We start from the raw sequence: 16,378 nt of genomic DNA on the forward strand, positions 1-16,378 counted from the left end.
CACACACACAAAATAAAATGTGAAAAAAAAATGCTGTAATAACACACACACACACAGTCAAAGTCACCACACTCCCATCCTCAGTATAGAAGGCAGGAAGGGGGGAGGGAGGGGGAGAGGGAGGGAGGGGGGAGCATTAGTGTATTGTAGGGACTGGCCAGCTACTGCCCCTCTCCCCTCGCTCCCCTCCACTCATCTCTCCCATCTCATAACATTAAGACTGTGCCTCTCTGTGCCTCCTTGTATCCTTGGCAACCTGCCTCCAACAATGGAGAGAGAGAGAGAGAGACAGAGAGAGCGAGAGATGGAGAGCGAGAGCGCTCCGGCCTCAGCATGGAGGGAGGATGATGCCACAGAGAGGAGAGAGTAGGAGAGAGACCTAGAGATGGAGAGAAAGGGGGGAGAGAGAGAGAGAGAGAGAGAGAGAGAGAGAGAGAGAGAGAGAGAGAGAGAGAGAGAGAGAGAGATGGAAGGAAAACTGGCACCGGGAGGCACATAGAAATGTCGAGGTCAAACTGAGGCGAGCGGCCGCACGGGTTAAACGAGGTGAGGTGAGCGAGATAAAGAGACAAACCTGCTTAGCCTGAGTGGATCAGGTGAAATCCATGTCACTCCAGAGCCGCACGGATTCCAAAAGGCCGAGTAAGACCAATATGACCGAAGCCTGCCAGCGTCTCGCCGCCATCCAAGATGGCCTCCATTTGACTCTGTGCTAACCCTACAGTTAGCATCTAGGATACATGCTACTGATCACACCACGCAATTCATGTTGTCATGTCACTTCATAATGTAGTTACGGCCTCAGCAGGTTGAGTTGACATGTTGTCGTTCATTAACAGCGAATGAGCAAACTGGCTGCTCAGGTATGTGAATGAAGGTGTGTTGGCGAAAGCCCCATGCTGTGTTTTTACAAGAGGTAAAAAGAACTTAACATAAATCCTAATGTGTGGACGGAGGGATGAAGAGAATGAGGAGGACGAGCAGAGCAGAGCAGAGCAGAGCAGAGCGCTGCTTCTTCTTCTCTTTCCCCAAGGCAGCCGAGCTGAGCCATTGAGATTAATTGCTTATGATCAAATCAGCAAAAGCTGTGCAAATTAAAGAGCACACACACACACACTATCTTCTGATCTGGCTAGGGGTGGAGGTGGAGGGCTGTGTGTGTATGTGTGTATGTGTGTGTGTGTGTGTGTGTGTGTGTGTGTGTGTGTGTGTGACTCACACACACACACACAGAGAGAGAGAGAGAGAGAGAGAGAGAGAGATATATCCCTAAGCTTGCACTATCTCTCTCTCTCTCTCTCTCTCTAATTAAGAAGCCGTTAGAGAAAGGGTCAGCATGAGACCGCGTGACCCCATCCTAACCCCAGAGGGAAGGAAGAGAAGGAAAGGATGGAAAGTGAGTGGAAAAGGGGAAAAAATATAAACAAAGGGAAATGGAACGCAGGCAGAAAGGAGAGAGGAAGAGTGTAAGAAAGGAAAGAAAGAGGTGAGGGAAGCAAAGGAATAAAGAGGGAAAAGATCTTGGTTTGGAGTTACGGAAGAAAGAAGTAAAAGTTAAATATTAAACAACAGCTGAGGGTGAAATTCAATTTTTTTTACATCTATTGTCAGTAAAAGTTTCTTCCCGTGCGTCACTGAGACGTTTCAGAAAGACGTGATGTTTGCTCACTGACAGAGCCCAGATAGAGCGGCTATGTGATAAGTACGCCATGACTCTGGGAGAAGGGGATAATTTGGGAGTGGAGGGGAAGACGGCTGGGCTGCTTCCTTAGTCGGACACAGGAATGTAAAGCGGGCGGATCCCTGTGCGTGTGTGTGTGTGTGTGTGTGTGTGTATGTGTGTGTGTGTGTGCCAGACAGGAATCCCTAACCCCCACAGACTGCGGCTCCAGTTATCAGGGCCTGAACAGAGGGGTACGAGGGGCGGGGGGGTGGAGGTGGGGCGGCTGAAGAGGGGGCAAAGAGGCCTGGGTGCCAGGCGCTTATCAAAACCACCTTTAACCCCGCCCCCGCCCCCGCCCGGCTCCCATTCTCGTCTCCCCCCCCCATGTACCACAAACACACACATACACACCCGTCGAACCTTGAAAGTGGATGTGTCTGAGGCCAAGAGGAACCCGGGGAAGGCCAAACAGTCTAAACCACCAGGAGAAAAAACAACGGCCAGGGTCAGAGACAATTACGCCACACAAACACACACACACTCACGCTCTTTCCCTTTTTATCTTTCCTCCTTTCACACACACACACACTGTCGCTCTAGGACCAATCTTTTGACGATGGGAGCCTCACCTGGGGGGATTTAAGTCTTAATGAAAACCCACCAGCCTCTCCTGGCCTTCCTGCTGTGTGAGGTCCCACCTGAAACGAGCCAGTGACCCATTTTGTGTGCGTGCGAAGGAGGGATGGAGGGCACGGGACAGAGCGGGGAGAGAGATCAAATAGATCAGATGAGGCTGCGTGGAGAGAGAGAGAGAGGTGGAAACAATGGAGGATACGGGCGGGCAGGTGATCTGGGGCGATGGGGATGAAAGAGGGGGAGGAATTCCGGGAACAAAAGGAGAGTTTGGCCTCCTTTAACGCAAGAATACAGTGTGATGACAGAGAGCAGAGGCAACAGTCTGCCTCTAAACCTACACTGGTTTATATACGACGCTGGAAGTGTCCATTCATCTGAGTCTGTGTGTGTGCTTGCATTTATGACGCACACACACACACACGCATGCACGTGAGCAAACAAACACAGAAGCCCACAGATCCCGCTGGTGAGAGGATAAAGTTGAAGCAAAAGCCCACCGCCCGCCTTCACATCATCTGAAGCCTAGACTCAATGTGAAACCACACACACACACACACACACACACACACAAATCGGCCATAGCTTCGGTGTATAAGATGAGCGAAAACAGAAGTGACAGTACCAAGTGACGGGATGGAAAAGGAGGGAGGGGTGTCAAACAGACAGAGGGAAGGAGAGACAGAGGAGAGAAGGAGGGGACAAAGAGTTGTGAAGGACAGATAGTGGCTCTCCAACGCCTCAAAAACCCAAAAAGAACAACACACACACACACATACACACACACAAACACACACACACACATGCATGCAGAGTACGTACACAACCCAAGCCATAATTGTCCCCTGTGGTGATTTTGGCCTCTCCCTCCTCGTTTCTCATTGCTGTTGGCCAACTCTTGTGTATCTTTAACACTTTCTTTTTTTTTTCTTCATCTGAAAGAAGGGCTGGTGGTAGTGCTGGTGGGGGGGGGGGGGGGGGGGGGTGTCAGAAGGGAAGAAATGAGGGATGAAGGAGACAGAGAGAGGGAGAGAGAGAGAGAGAGGGAGAGAGAGAGAGAGAGAGAGGGGTTAAAGGAAGGAGGTGCAGGAGGGTGTGACAGAGGAATGGGGGAATGAAGGGAGGGGAGAGGAGAGAATGAACGCGTAATAGGAAGGGAGACTTTGCCCTCCAGCGGGAACACTCCCACGATTGTGTGTACAAGCGTGTGCGCGGACGTGTGTGTGTGTGTGTGTGTGTGTGTGTGCATGTGTGTGTGTGTGTGTGTGTGTGTGTTTGCAAGCTGTGCCTGAGCCAAACCGACACACCCACAAGCTGTAGACCTCTATATCCTGTTCGGGTTGTCCGTTTGTCCAAACATTGTGCGCCTCCTCCTCCTCCACTCCCCCCTTCCTCCTCCTCCTCCTTGTCGCTCCCCTTTTCTAACTGGTCTGACGGGGGTTGAGGAGCAAGGGAGTGGGTACAGTAAATAGAACAAAGCCACCTTTCTAAAATAAACAGAGCGGAAAAGAGGAACTCTGACCGGAGTGAAAGCAGGAGAGCGAGCCAGCACAGATCCCAACTTCTGACTTTACTTTACAGTGAAGCACATTGGTTTTGAAGTGAAACTCTAAAGATTTAACAAAAAGTGATGATTTGCTGCTAATTGATGAGAATTGACGAGTTCACTGACAACCGACTTTTGTAAGGTTGGAGAATTTTGTGTATTCTGTAGAACGAGCTCGTATGGAAGCACAGAACACAATCCAATGACTGAACAGCCTCTCACATCTGCTCTACATGACGCTCTGCATTTAGTTACACTTGTATGTTTTCCCCTTGCCTGAGAAAAGTCGTTCCCATGGCGATTTAACCAAAACCGAATAAACTGATAGATGATCATTTCATACATTTTGTAAAATCACTGCAGCATCAATTTAAGGTTAAACTACACTAAAGCTGCTGTCCCTCCTGTCAGTCAGTCTGTCAGTGTGCTGTACTCTACATGACTGCCTGCCTGCCTCACACACACACACACCCTTTACTTGTCTTGGTATCCTCCTGCTGCCGGGGCTCGCGGCTACAGGACCCATTACTGGCTATCAGATCAGTGGAGGAGAGAGGAGAGAGGCAAAGCGCCCGCATCTCCATTTCACATCTCCAAAACCAGAGGATGAGCCTCGTCGCAGATCTCCCATGGAAGAGGAGGAGGAAGAGAAAGAGGCCTGGCCCCGTCCTCCATGAGGAAGACAAGTGTGTGTGAGGAAGGAAGGGTGGGAGGATGTGGCGGTCCAAAGCCCCTCAGGTGGGGGCTTCTTTTAAAGATGGCACACAGCATTAGAATAAATAGCTCAAGTGAATTATAGAGGCTGCTGAGTTCGCTGTCAGAGGATAATTAATGCCTATATACGTGTGCATGTGTGTGTGTGTGTTTGTGTGTGTGTGTGCGTGTGTAAACTATCAAAGTAATCACAGCCATTAATATATTTGTGCATAGATGTTCATGGTGCCTGATGGGCTTTTAGGATTGTGTGTGTCTGTGTGTGTGTGCGCGCGCGTGTGTGTGGGGGCATTTCGGTGAGGGGGCGTGGCTTTCAGTCTTACTGGTCTTTTCACCAAAGCAATCCCCCCCCAACTGATCAAACTCTGTGCCCGTGCCAACAGGACATCCTGTCAGGATGCATTCTGGGTAGTTTTAATTCTTAGACCACTAAGACAATTGTCAATGCCAACGGGTGTGTGTGCGTGTGTGTGTGTGGACTGAATTCAACCATGTGCATTTTGTTCTGAGTTTGTACTTAAAAGGACAGTTGCAGGTTTTGGAATACATCTGCATGTTTCTATACTTGCACGTAGGTGAGCGAGCGAGTGTGTGTGCAGTGTGTGTGTGGGCTGTGGCTGAGCGCAGCACACACATGGGCCCAACCCAGGTGCACTCAGGCGCACGGGGGGAGGTGGTTGGCTAATCTTTAACCTCCACCCCACCACAACACACACATGTCCTCCTCCTCCTCTTCTCTTCTTCTTTCTCTTCTCTTCTCTTCTCGAAAAATCCTCTCTCTGGCCTGTTCCAGGGGCAGGCGGTGGAGAGGTGGGGGGGCGGTGACGTTTTGGAAAAAAAGCCATGGTCAGGCGTGGGGGGTGGGGTGGGGGTGATGGGTGGGGGGCAGCTTCCTGTCCAAAATGGCTCTTTTAAAGCCAAGGAAGTATAAATAGAGCAGGTGTCAGTATTGAGAACTGAGAGAACTGAGAGAGAAAAAGATAGACAGCATGAGTGTGAAAAATTGTGTGAACGTGTATGTGTGTGTGTGTATGTGTGTGTGTGGTGTGATGGTGTGGTGGAGTAGGAGAAGGGGCTTTCAGCTGGTGGTCTGCCCATAATGTCCAGCAGGATGTGAGGTCATATGACAAAGATGGTTGGTGGGCGGTGAGAAATGATTGGTTACCACGGTGATAATGGAGAAGAGCGAGAGAGAGCGGGGGTTGGGGGGTTGGGGGGGGGAAAGAACAGTACTGTAGTCTTCCGTCACAACTCCTAAAAGAACAAAATAAGCATTCAGCCCGTTTCTCTAACACACAACTGAGAAATGAGGGGGAAATGAGTGTGAGTGTGTGTGTGTGTGTGTGTTGTGTGTTGGGGGGTAGCAAGAGAGGGACGGGGTGGAGCGAAGAGGGGAAACTAAGGGAGGTGGGGTGAGAAGGCCACAAAAGTCAATAGGGTGGGAGGAAAGGGCTGGAATCATCTGTGCAGCCAGAGGACAAAGAGGCAGAGCGAGGAGGGGGTGGGGGGGACAGAGAGAGATGGAGAGAGAGAGAGAGAGAGAGAGAGAGGGAGAGGGAGAAAAAGAGAAAGAGAGAGGGGGAGAGAGATGAAAAGAAAGAGAGAGAATGAGAAAGAGATGGAGAGAGAGAGAGAGAGGGAGAAAAAGAGAGAGAGAGAGGGGGAGAGAGATGAAAAGAAAGAGAGAGAATGAGAAAGAGATGGAGAGAGAGAGAGAGAGAGAGAGAGAGAGAGGGGGCTGCAGTACAAAGATGGTGGGAGAAAATAATTGATAATAGACCAACTGTGGAAAAAGTGAGAGAGATGAAACAAGAGTCAGAAGAGAAGAGGAGGGGGGGGGGAAGAAAGAAAGAGAGGAGAAGGCCTCAACACCATGTCGTTATCTAAACTCACACAGTGTGTCAAGCACCAAGCCACCAAGAAAAAGGGGTTAAAAATTAAGTCCACAGTCTGAAATATTAAATCTATTTTAGTTTTAATGAAGAAGGAGTGAATTAGGGAGGAAATATGAGAGGAGATTATTAAACCGGGTGCAAGGAGACGAGCGGAGAACGGGAGCGAGGTGTGCGAGGGGGTGAGGGGACCGAAATCTGTTCACGGTGTTTTAAATATTAAACCTATTTCAAGTTTAATGAAGTGCAAATACTACGGGGAGAGTCTTAACTGGAATACAGAGAGGAAGGGGGCGAAGGGGGGATCCGATTCATTATTTCAAGTGCTCACCTTTACTCTGCCGAGACTCGGGGAGAGGGAAAAATGCAGAGAAAGTTTATGCAGAAGTGAAAATGAGAGGGCAGTTTGGAGAGTCCCCCTGTCCGCAGTGGCCCCCAGGTGATTTCACAGAGGATCCAGAGCTGCAGAGGAAGGCGAGCGATGAAGATCTGAAGCCAGACAAGCCCGAACATGCGGCGGCACCGTGAAGCTCAGCTCACAGGAATAAACATGACACAGTTCTGAGGGAAATTATTTCACTTTTTAGTAAAGTCTCTGTAGGCGGGTGTATGTGTGTGTGTGTGTGTGTGTGTGTGTGTGTTTGTGTAAAGGGACGGGGGGAATGTGAGGTCACGGAACGGAGAGCGAGAGAATCAGATAAAGATGTTGGATTTCACACCCATCTCAAAGATTCTCGATGTAATCAATGTGCAACAGCTAGAGGGAAATGGAAAGAACAGCCCACATACAACTGAAGTATTCAGGTCTACATAATCAGACGCTCCAAGCTCTCCCTCTGTGCGTGTGTGTGTGTGTGTGTGTGAGCGTGCGCGTATACATCACACCGGCCATCTACCCGATTGCCAAAATCCCCCAAGCTGCCACAAAAGGTCACTGTGTGTGTGTTTGTGAGTAGGATTTAGTTGCAGAGGAAAAGAGTGTTTCCAGTTCTGTTATTATGTGCAATAAAGATCAAGTTGGTGTTTGCCCCCGTGTGCAAAAGAAGCGAGGAACACGTAAGAAAAGCAAACTTTTGTTTCTAACAGATAATGCGGCAAAACAAAGTCTAAAAGGAAACATATTATAGGAGTAATGGAACCGCTGTTTCAATCAATCCACTGGTGTTTTCTGTAGAGAATCCTAGAAATTTAAACTAATGGAGATAAAAAGTTCCAGAAACAATCCACTGCATTAAAAAAAAAAAATTTCTATGTATAACTTGATTTATTCTAGACCACTAACAAAGCATTTAGATTAGTATAGTTACTTTATAGCACTACACTTGTTTGGAATGTGGTAAAGTAGAGCCTGTATATCTGATCTAATCCTATGTCTTATACTTTAGACTAATGTAATTGGAGGGTGAGTTTGTTTGTCGTTTGTTTATGTTGAGTTGCAAAGAGCACCGTTCCTGCAATCACCTCCAAACTTCAGAGATTAGGGGTCTGGCATTTGCATAAGGTGCATTTTAATGCCATTATATACAACATAAATACTCGATTAGCAGTTTATTATTTGCATTACTAAAACATTGACATGAATGGAAACCCCCTCATAATCCCCCATAATGACATCATGAATTAGGCGGAAAATATTCAAATTCCAAAGAGAAACCATTTGTACTTCATTCAAACATGGCCTAACATGGCTATGGATTTGATCTTTGCACTCCTTGTAAGGGGAGGGGCAGGGGGGAGGAAGGAGGCTGAGGGGATGCTGGGGTTAGGGGGAGAGGGCGGGGCTGGGATGAAGGGGTCAGCAAGAAAAGGTAGAAACGCCCAAAGGGTGCTTTTAAGGGGTGGGGCAGGAGAGGCAGAAGGGGAAAGGAGGAGGGAGGATAGAGGGTCAGGGGAGGCTGGGGTGAGGGGTGACGGGTAGAGTCCGGGGTGAAAGGGGTGAAATATTGAGGGGAGGAAGTGACGGGAGGGTCAGCGAGGAAAGGTGCTTGGCTCTGGTAACACACAATGACCTGCTGTAAGGACAGACAAAGGGGCAGACATGTGAGGCCTCAAAGCAGAATACACCTACCAATTCAAAACGCTTCATCATGATTTTCTCCTGGGATTCACTCTTGGCCATGATTTTTAGGAGCAGCAGAGGTCAAACTCAAAATTATTTAAAGTAATTATCATGCAAAGGTTGCTGAGGTAAGTGGGGAGGGAAAGTGGAGAATGTCACTGCAAGCACTTTACTGCATAGAAAAGCATCGGACACAAGGATTAGAGTCTCAAAAATGACATCAAGAGAGTGTGGCAGATGTTTGCAGGGGAAGGGGATCTAAAGGAATGAAATCCGAAATCTCGTGGCCGTTTGAGTCGACAACAACAAAAACCTGTGCTGTGTTAATAGGATGAGCTATCACACGGCTGTATATTGTCCTTATAGTACACAGTAAGCCTGTGAAATCCTGAGTCAGGCCCTGGGTTGTGTGTAATAGTGTGTTTTTCATTGTGAAGTAGTAAAAGATGGGCGCTGATCAGAGGTGAATGACAGAGAGAGATAGAGAGAGAGAGAAAGGGCGAGAGAGAGAGAGCGAGAGAGAGAGAGAGAGAGCGAAAGAACGGTGTCTAGGCACTTTTCATCAATAAGGAATGAAGCAATTAAGCTAATCTCAGACTGAAGGTGCCCTCTCTCCTTTATACTATCAACCATACCCTTTCATGGAAACCAACAACTGAACTGGATGGAACAGGAGCTCCACTAAATACACACATGCACGCACGCACACACACACACACACACAAACCCTCATTTCCTTACATAGAGAAACATTCCCTACTTGAATCTCATGAAAACCACACATACCTACTGTACATTAATTATTCTATTTTACTTTTTTCTTTATTTCTCAAATCTAAACACAAGAATCCTAAAAATATATTGTCCTCAAAAGAAATAATAATAATGAAACAAATTAACTGCTTTATTGTTAATTAGAAACTGTAATTTTTATAATGAATCTGGATCTGGACCATATTGCACCTATTGACAGTCTATCATAGGATAAGCATGTCTGATTTTGCTGTTGTGAGATTGAGGTTTGGATTAATTCGTCAAAAATCCCATAAAATGCCCTCATACCGTTCAGAAATTATTTCTTAAAAATCCTGTCTTTGTCTCTGCATCCAGAGTTACAGTAAAACTGTTAAAACAATGAAACACACATCCAACCAGCCATTGTAGGTGAAAACAAAACCGCCTTGGCAGACATATTCCGTATCCAAAGGTCATGAATTATTTTACCTTTTAAAGTGACCTTTAAAAAAGATATTTTGGAAAAAATTGGCAGAAATCGTCAGGAATCCTTGAATCAATTGCTCGGTGAAAAATACGCCTACCGTGCTGATTTTGGGAAAACCTTTGGCCTTCCTAAAAATACCAACATTTAACACAGGGGGCATCGCTACCTCGTCTGTCAACCATGTCTCATGTTGTCGGAGTTGCAGAGACAGGTCTAAGGAGGGTGGGTAAAGGGGGGGGGGTACATCAGGTTCAGAGATGCACTCAAATGTTTCCACGATTCCGCCCACTTCACAATGTGACCGACTGCTTTAATATACCTGCATGATAAAGTCCCAATGACAGAAAATGGATGAAGGTGAATAAATGTTTGCCTCTATGGATTTTATTGCCCCAAAGCATATAAAAGCACGGCTGTGACGCTATACATCATTACCACGCTGAAGGCTTTTCACCGTATCTAACAGTGACAAAGCTGTGAAATAGACGCTCTCTTGCTCCGGAGCTGAAGCTGCACGTAATCGTGTGCCGCTTTCCAATCCCCCACCCCATTTATTTGTCATCATATTTGACATTTAACCTGTAGCTAGAAGAACAGACGCACATGCACACACGCACACACAGGGGAAAGGTGCACACACACATTCCCCCCCAATAAAAACTAGAGGAACTCCCACACTGGTAACAACCTGACTAAACCTGTTCAGTAATCCCCCCCAAACCTTCCCTAAACACACAGAAACCACCTCCTGCAAACTTGACAGAGCACACACAACAGTGAAATACATCCAGACTGTCTGTGTAAAAAGCACCACCTGACTCACACGACTTCCACTCTCAAACACCACCGGCAACACGATATTTGGCTGGCGAATGGCGAGGTCGGTGCTCTGACGGAGTCCCACATAGTTGATAATCACATGATACAAAGACTCTCATTTTCTTCACCCCTTCTCTTCCATTACCATACACCACTTTATTGGCTTCCCTCCCAGCCGCTGCAAATCCAGACCTGTAACCCAGGTAAAAGTGTGGATAAATGGTGTTTTTTGGTCAGTCTACACCGGCGGGCAACACTAGACTTCCTCTGACCTTTAGGCGAGAAAACTCAGCGAGGAAGCACTTCATGGGTAATGGCTACTTTACCACAGCCGGGTTTTAAACTCACTGCTCTGACCAAAGGGCTTCATGGTACCATTTATTCTGAATGTGTAACTGCAAAACTTAAGTACTAAACCTGTTGCAGGTCACAAAATCCCGTAGGATGCTTAAGAGTTAAGCAGACGGATCCCCTCTCTCTTTCTCTCTCTCTCTCTTTCCATCTGTCTCCTTCTCTGTTTATTTGTCCTTCCACCATTACCCTCCAAGGCTCTCTCCCCCTCTCTCTTCACTCCGCTTTCTCTCCCTTTTCTCTCTCCTCACGCCCTTTCCAGAGGTCCTTCCCTAAACCCCAGAGAGGGGGAGGAGCTTGTGGTGGCGAGGACGTGCTGGTAATCCGTGCAGTGACCCAGGTCAATTCAATTATCCTGTTTTCTTTAGCAGCGCGACGCGTGTGCCCATTTCACAGCCAACTCCCTTAATGCGCCCAGGATTAGCTTCCCTTACTTTTAATGATCTACCTATCGACGCCTTGGGCCCCACAGAACACACACATACACACACACTCTTGCAAACACACACACAGCACAGGCTTGTATTTTAATGTATTTGTTTTACTGTAAACGCATTCACTTCTGCAAACTGAGGATCAAGAGAAGATTTCTCAAAATATGTGTTGGAGTGTGTTTGTGTGTGCATTTGCTTTTGAATATGTGGGTGTGTGTTACATAAACTGCAGTAAGAAGAGGATTTTATTAACCATCTGCATTTACCAAGAAGTCACCTCCTACCTCCCAGATGGGAGATGATGATTTTGGGGCTAAATGTTACCATAGAACTTCACTTAACTAAACTTCAGAGGGAAGCGGGTCGTTTCACACTCGGGAGCTGTGGAATGGGTCAAATGCATGTATGTAAAATCTGGTACACACTTTCAACAAAGCACTTCAATCACTTGCACACAGCCATTGCTTCGAAGGTGTGTTTCAAACAGGAGCACAGATAACTGAGATTCCACTGTAATTAGGTGTGAGAAATGCTCAACTAACTATTTTACCAAAGCAAATTGTCCCATTAGAAATTCCTTAACTACTTTACTGGCTGAGCAACTAAGCAAATATGGTACCATAATGTACTTTCAAACCTTAAGTGTTGTTCTCCTGCCGTTTTTTGGATGGTGATCTCTTCCATTTTCAAAGGTTATCCTAAATCCACCTGCTAATTGTTTAGATAGGAGTTTCTACTCAGAACCTGACAGCAAGCACAGTGAGAAGGATTGTCAGTCTTACCTGGGATTTCCTGTCCATTATAGTTCCACCCAGCCACAGCCAGCATGGACGGTAGTGGAGATCCAGGCCGACTGTCCCTGTCTCTCTCCCTGTCCCGCTCTCTGTCCCCGTTCCTCTCAGCCTGCTGGGTAATATGTCTGACTGTGTCCTTGTTCTTCCTGTTCTTCCTTCGGCCCGACCCTGATAGGGGTTGCCAGGGGCCCTCTCCCGCTGCACCACCGGTGCCTCCTGCCCCTGGCTCCGCCTGGCTCTGTGCTGCTCCCCTGGGAGTGTCCCGGGGATGGGAGGAGGAGGCGGGGGACACTTGTTCTTCTTTGACGGTGACAGGCCTGTAGTCGTGCGGCCAAGCGGGCTGGGAATCGTGGCAGGCTTCTTCCTGGCTCTCGTGGCTCTTGGGGGGCTCTTGGTCCTCCTTCCCATAGGTGCTCCCTCCCTCGTGGCAGCTGGCGATGGCCGAGTCCCCGGAGGAGTTGGCCGGGCTAGTGCGGCGCCCCAGCCAAGGTGAGGTACTGCGACCAGACATGATGGAGGCCAGAGCTTCAGAAGCCATACCTACTATACCTCCTCCTCCAGCTCCTAAACCTGCTCCTCCGACACCTCCTGCTCCAACGATACCCACTCCTCCTCCTCCCACTCCGCCTCCTCCTCCTCCACCTATGCCTGCAGCGGCAACAGCTCCCATCTCAAAGTCAGCCAGCTCGTCAGCCATCTCAGAGCGGATACTGATGTCCAGAGCAGCCTTGATGAAACTGTGGCAGGCCTGGACAATGTCTGTCATCTGAAGGTAGCTGGCGGCCGACATGACCTCGATCACGTTCTTGCTGGTCAGGGCTAGGTGTGCCGAGTACATGAAGTCTAGGATGGCTTTAAAGCCTGTTGCCGTGACAATGTCCAGGTGAGTGACAGTGGTCTGGTGGTGAGGTTCTGCCCCTTTTTTAACCTAAATGATTAGGGAAAATAATACATTCTTTAGAGCCTTTGTTTGCACTTTTCTAACAATGAAATTGGTGTAATGTCTGATGAAAACTACAATGATCTGAGAGGAACATAAGGAAATCCACAGACTTTCATGGCAGCAGTTTCTTACCTGGCAGTAAAGAGTCTTGAAGTAGCGTGAGGATCCCAGGAGGACGTTCTTATGGGCTTTGAAGATCTTTCCGTCCACAATGACACAGGCGTCGCAGAGGATGCCATGCTGCCTCTGCTCATTGAGCTCTCTGAGGAGCTGACGGTAGTGAGAGGAGATCTCCATGTCCTCCTTCCTGTTGTTCATCTGTGTAGCTGAACAATAGCCTCTCCTCCAAAATGTCTGCTGGAAAATTAAAGAAAGACAAATTGAACTGTGTAACTTTATACACCATAAAATATGAAATGTGAGGGCTACAATTTGTTACAGGGCCAAAGCAGTACAAGGATACAGAATTTGAGTGTTTTTATAGCATTGACCACAATCATCAAACGGTATTTCAAACACGTTCCTTTGCCAGAAATCAACAAAATAATTTCAGAAATAGAAGCATCTCAAGATATTTCTCATCTAAGTCAATATATGTGATCGATCCTTCAAATGTTGCATGAATTTTAATATAAGTGAAAAACAAGTGAATTTTTCTGAACCGCTCCTTTATAGATGAACCACGGAACTGCAACTGCAGATGACATCAATAGAAACCACATTTCAAACTGCTGTAGCTTGATGTCTAAAAACAGCCCAGAAACAAATAGTGTAAAAAGTGTTTAAACCATGTCTGACAGGTTCACTTGTATGTGCATGTGGGTGTGTGTGTGTGGAAACTCATTAAAAATGTCATGCCGGAAAAAACTGTTTCAGAGAACAGTTGAGAGGGAGAAAAACAGGTAATTTAGCACTGAGCACTTCACAATTAGAGCTATCAATACACAGTGCTACTATTTGTTGTTTTTCAAACTGAATATTGTATCAACTGTTTAGTTAAGAAGAAAAATCTATCCACAGGCACTCGTTTCTGCAGATCTTCAGCTCTGTGTAGCCTGTGAGGAAGATTTTCTGAAAATCTCAAACGGCAGTAAATGAGGAACTAACCTCACGCATTCACAGAGTCTAACTTCCAGATTTGTTCGTCATTCTTGCTATAATAAAGCCACAGATAACAAGGTTATTGGATTTCGATGCTGGATTTCGATTTGTGCATCTTTGCTTTTGCGTAAATAAACATGCTAAACGCTCTGCTCTCACCGCTGTGTACAGGTTATATTACATTGCAGAAGCACCACGGTCCAGGTGAAGGCCAAAGAGACAGGAGAGGAGAGGTAGACAAAGGGAGATGTGTGCATCGCTATGAACCATTCAATGAGGTGGTGGGAAAACAAAGAGCAGAAGTAAACACAATCATGCATCCACACACACACACACACACACACACACACAGAGAACCCACAAAGTCACACAAACTCTGGCAGTTCAGTAACCGGAGCATTAGCGGCCGCCGCTTCGTCTCTCCTCTCAGGGAGCTAAATCGCGGGGACGCGGAGTGTTACCAAACGCAGCAGTGATTTGTTTTGGGAACGCCACAGCTGTCAGCTCTCATGGGCCATCCTGAGAGCTGACAGCTCGGGTTGGCCAAGGTGACAGCAGCGTTTGCTCGGGGGCTGGCACACTTCAGGTCATGTTTAGCAAAGCTCTGCTCAGCCTGATGGCTTGTAAGATCAGATAAATCCACAGTCTCTTCCACGTCCACTTGGACAAACACACCTCCTCTGAACAGCAGTGAGCGAGCAGATGGAGTGATGGAGATAACTGCAGAGATCTCCCCTTTTCCTCCAAATCAATCAATATATATCCAATGTCCAGGGTCCCATCCAATGCACATTGGGAGTGCACAACCTGTAACTTTTATTGACTTTTCATCAAGCCATAGAAATACAGAATGTACGGACAAGAAACCTGGGTGTGAATGCAGAATCAGACTGTGTCGCTTCATGTCTGAAAAGGCAAGTTTTGACGCAAGCGTTTTTATACTCTGGTTCGTACATTTCTAAGAAAATCTATTGGCAGTCTAACCTTGAGATATTCTTTGCTTTCTGTGTTGCCTGATTGAGGCATTGAGAGACATCACCTCTCACCTTTGGAGACAAAAATGCTGCTTTAAACACAGTGGCTCCCCTCCTCCTCTCTCTGCTCTTCTCTCAGGGCCACTGGCACATTGAATTGTACAGCCCAGTCTGTCTCACACAGCCAGATAAAACACAGAGGAAGTCATTCACAGATGATTCACACAGAAAGGTCTCGCTATGTTCCTATACCTCTTTTTGTTCAGCCAATGGGTATGTTGAAACACAGGGTCACTGAACACCAAAACCTGGTCGGATGCCCCCATTTGAAACATAAATTTATAGCCAGCTTTGTGAAAGAAGGCCCGAGCAAATCTTGTCTGAGTCACTGCACGAACAGCTGGGAAAACATTGCGATTTCATTCAGCTTCCTCCCACTCTCTGTTCTGATCTCAGTCACCATTTTCCCAATCGTGATCGAGCCCCGAGGACCCAAACGGGGCTGTGAATCTATTTTGGCCAAGTGGTCACAGTTGAAATTGCAGTCTCATGTGCCCTCAGAATGCTTTTCCCAATTCATATCCATTATATAAAGGTTGTTTTGTTGTCCAACCTATGAGCTGATTGAGCATCACTCACAAACCTGAAGTGCTGGGTTAATGCTCCTGCCTTTGCCCTCGACCAAGGCACTGTCCCCCAAAAAAAACAACCAAAAAAACCCAGCAAGACTGGCAGTAAAGCTAACAAGAAACATGCTAACGGCAGCTAGTTAGCCTGTGACTCGTACATTTTTACATGAAGGGTTTATTTCTTCTCACCCGGATATTTGTGATAATTAATGTTGATAGTTGTATATATATTTCTTATCAAAGAAGAATGACAACCATAAGTGATTTTATAAAGCTTTGCCACAGAACTAGCTAGCTAAATGTAGTATGCATGGAACTTGCAGCGTTTAGGTGAACAAACACAGTATTGGTCTTCTGCACCTCTGTGTCTATAATTACATGTTTTGGTCGTTTCTTCTCTGAAGCACTCAAAACTGTACGACTTGTTATATACCGTTTAACAAGTGGTGCCTTCAAGTGAGCCCTTGAAGGCAGCATTATCAATAGAGGTACAGTGCAACGATTTCAAACTGAATTCACAGATGAGTGGACATTGTGAATTTGTTTAAATGTCATGAGTCAGATGAAGCAAGTCTCTGGGTCACTGCTTTGTGACCCTCTCAGC

The 16,378-nt window shown here is 46.9% G+C and overlaps 1 protein-coding gene across 4 annotated transcripts in view; it reads right to left on the minus strand.

Moving 5' to 3' along the window:
- The window catches only part of zbtb46 (zinc finger and BTB domain containing 46), a 51,295-nt gene that overhangs the window by 19,501 nt on the left and 15,416 nt on the right, over positions 1-16,378 (minus strand). For 3 of the 4 annotated variants that reach the window (XM_076166915.1, XM_076166912.1, XM_076166914.1), the window contains exons 2-3: positions 13,203-13,427; positions 12,116-13,055 (exon numbers count right to left, since the gene is read on the minus strand). In XM_076166915.1, the coding sequence (XP_076023030.1) occupies positions 12,116-13,055; positions 13,203-13,388 (1,126 nt within the window). In that variant the 5' untranslated portion in view covers positions 13,389-13,427. The remainder of the gene's footprint in view (positions 1-12,115; positions 13,056-13,202; positions 13,428-16,378) is intronic. The other variant, XM_076166913.1, reaches the window with a different exon arrangement.

This window comes from Genypterus blacodes, unplaced genomic scaffold (genome assembly GCF_046128005.1).
Source record: "Genypterus blacodes isolate CSIRO-AG114 ecotype Tasmania unplaced genomic scaffold, CSIRO-AGI_Gbla_v1 ptg000156l_1, whole genome shotgun sequence".
Classification (NCBI taxonomy): domain Eukaryota; kingdom Metazoa; phylum Chordata; class Actinopteri; order Ophidiiformes; family Ophidiidae; genus Genypterus; species Genypterus blacodes.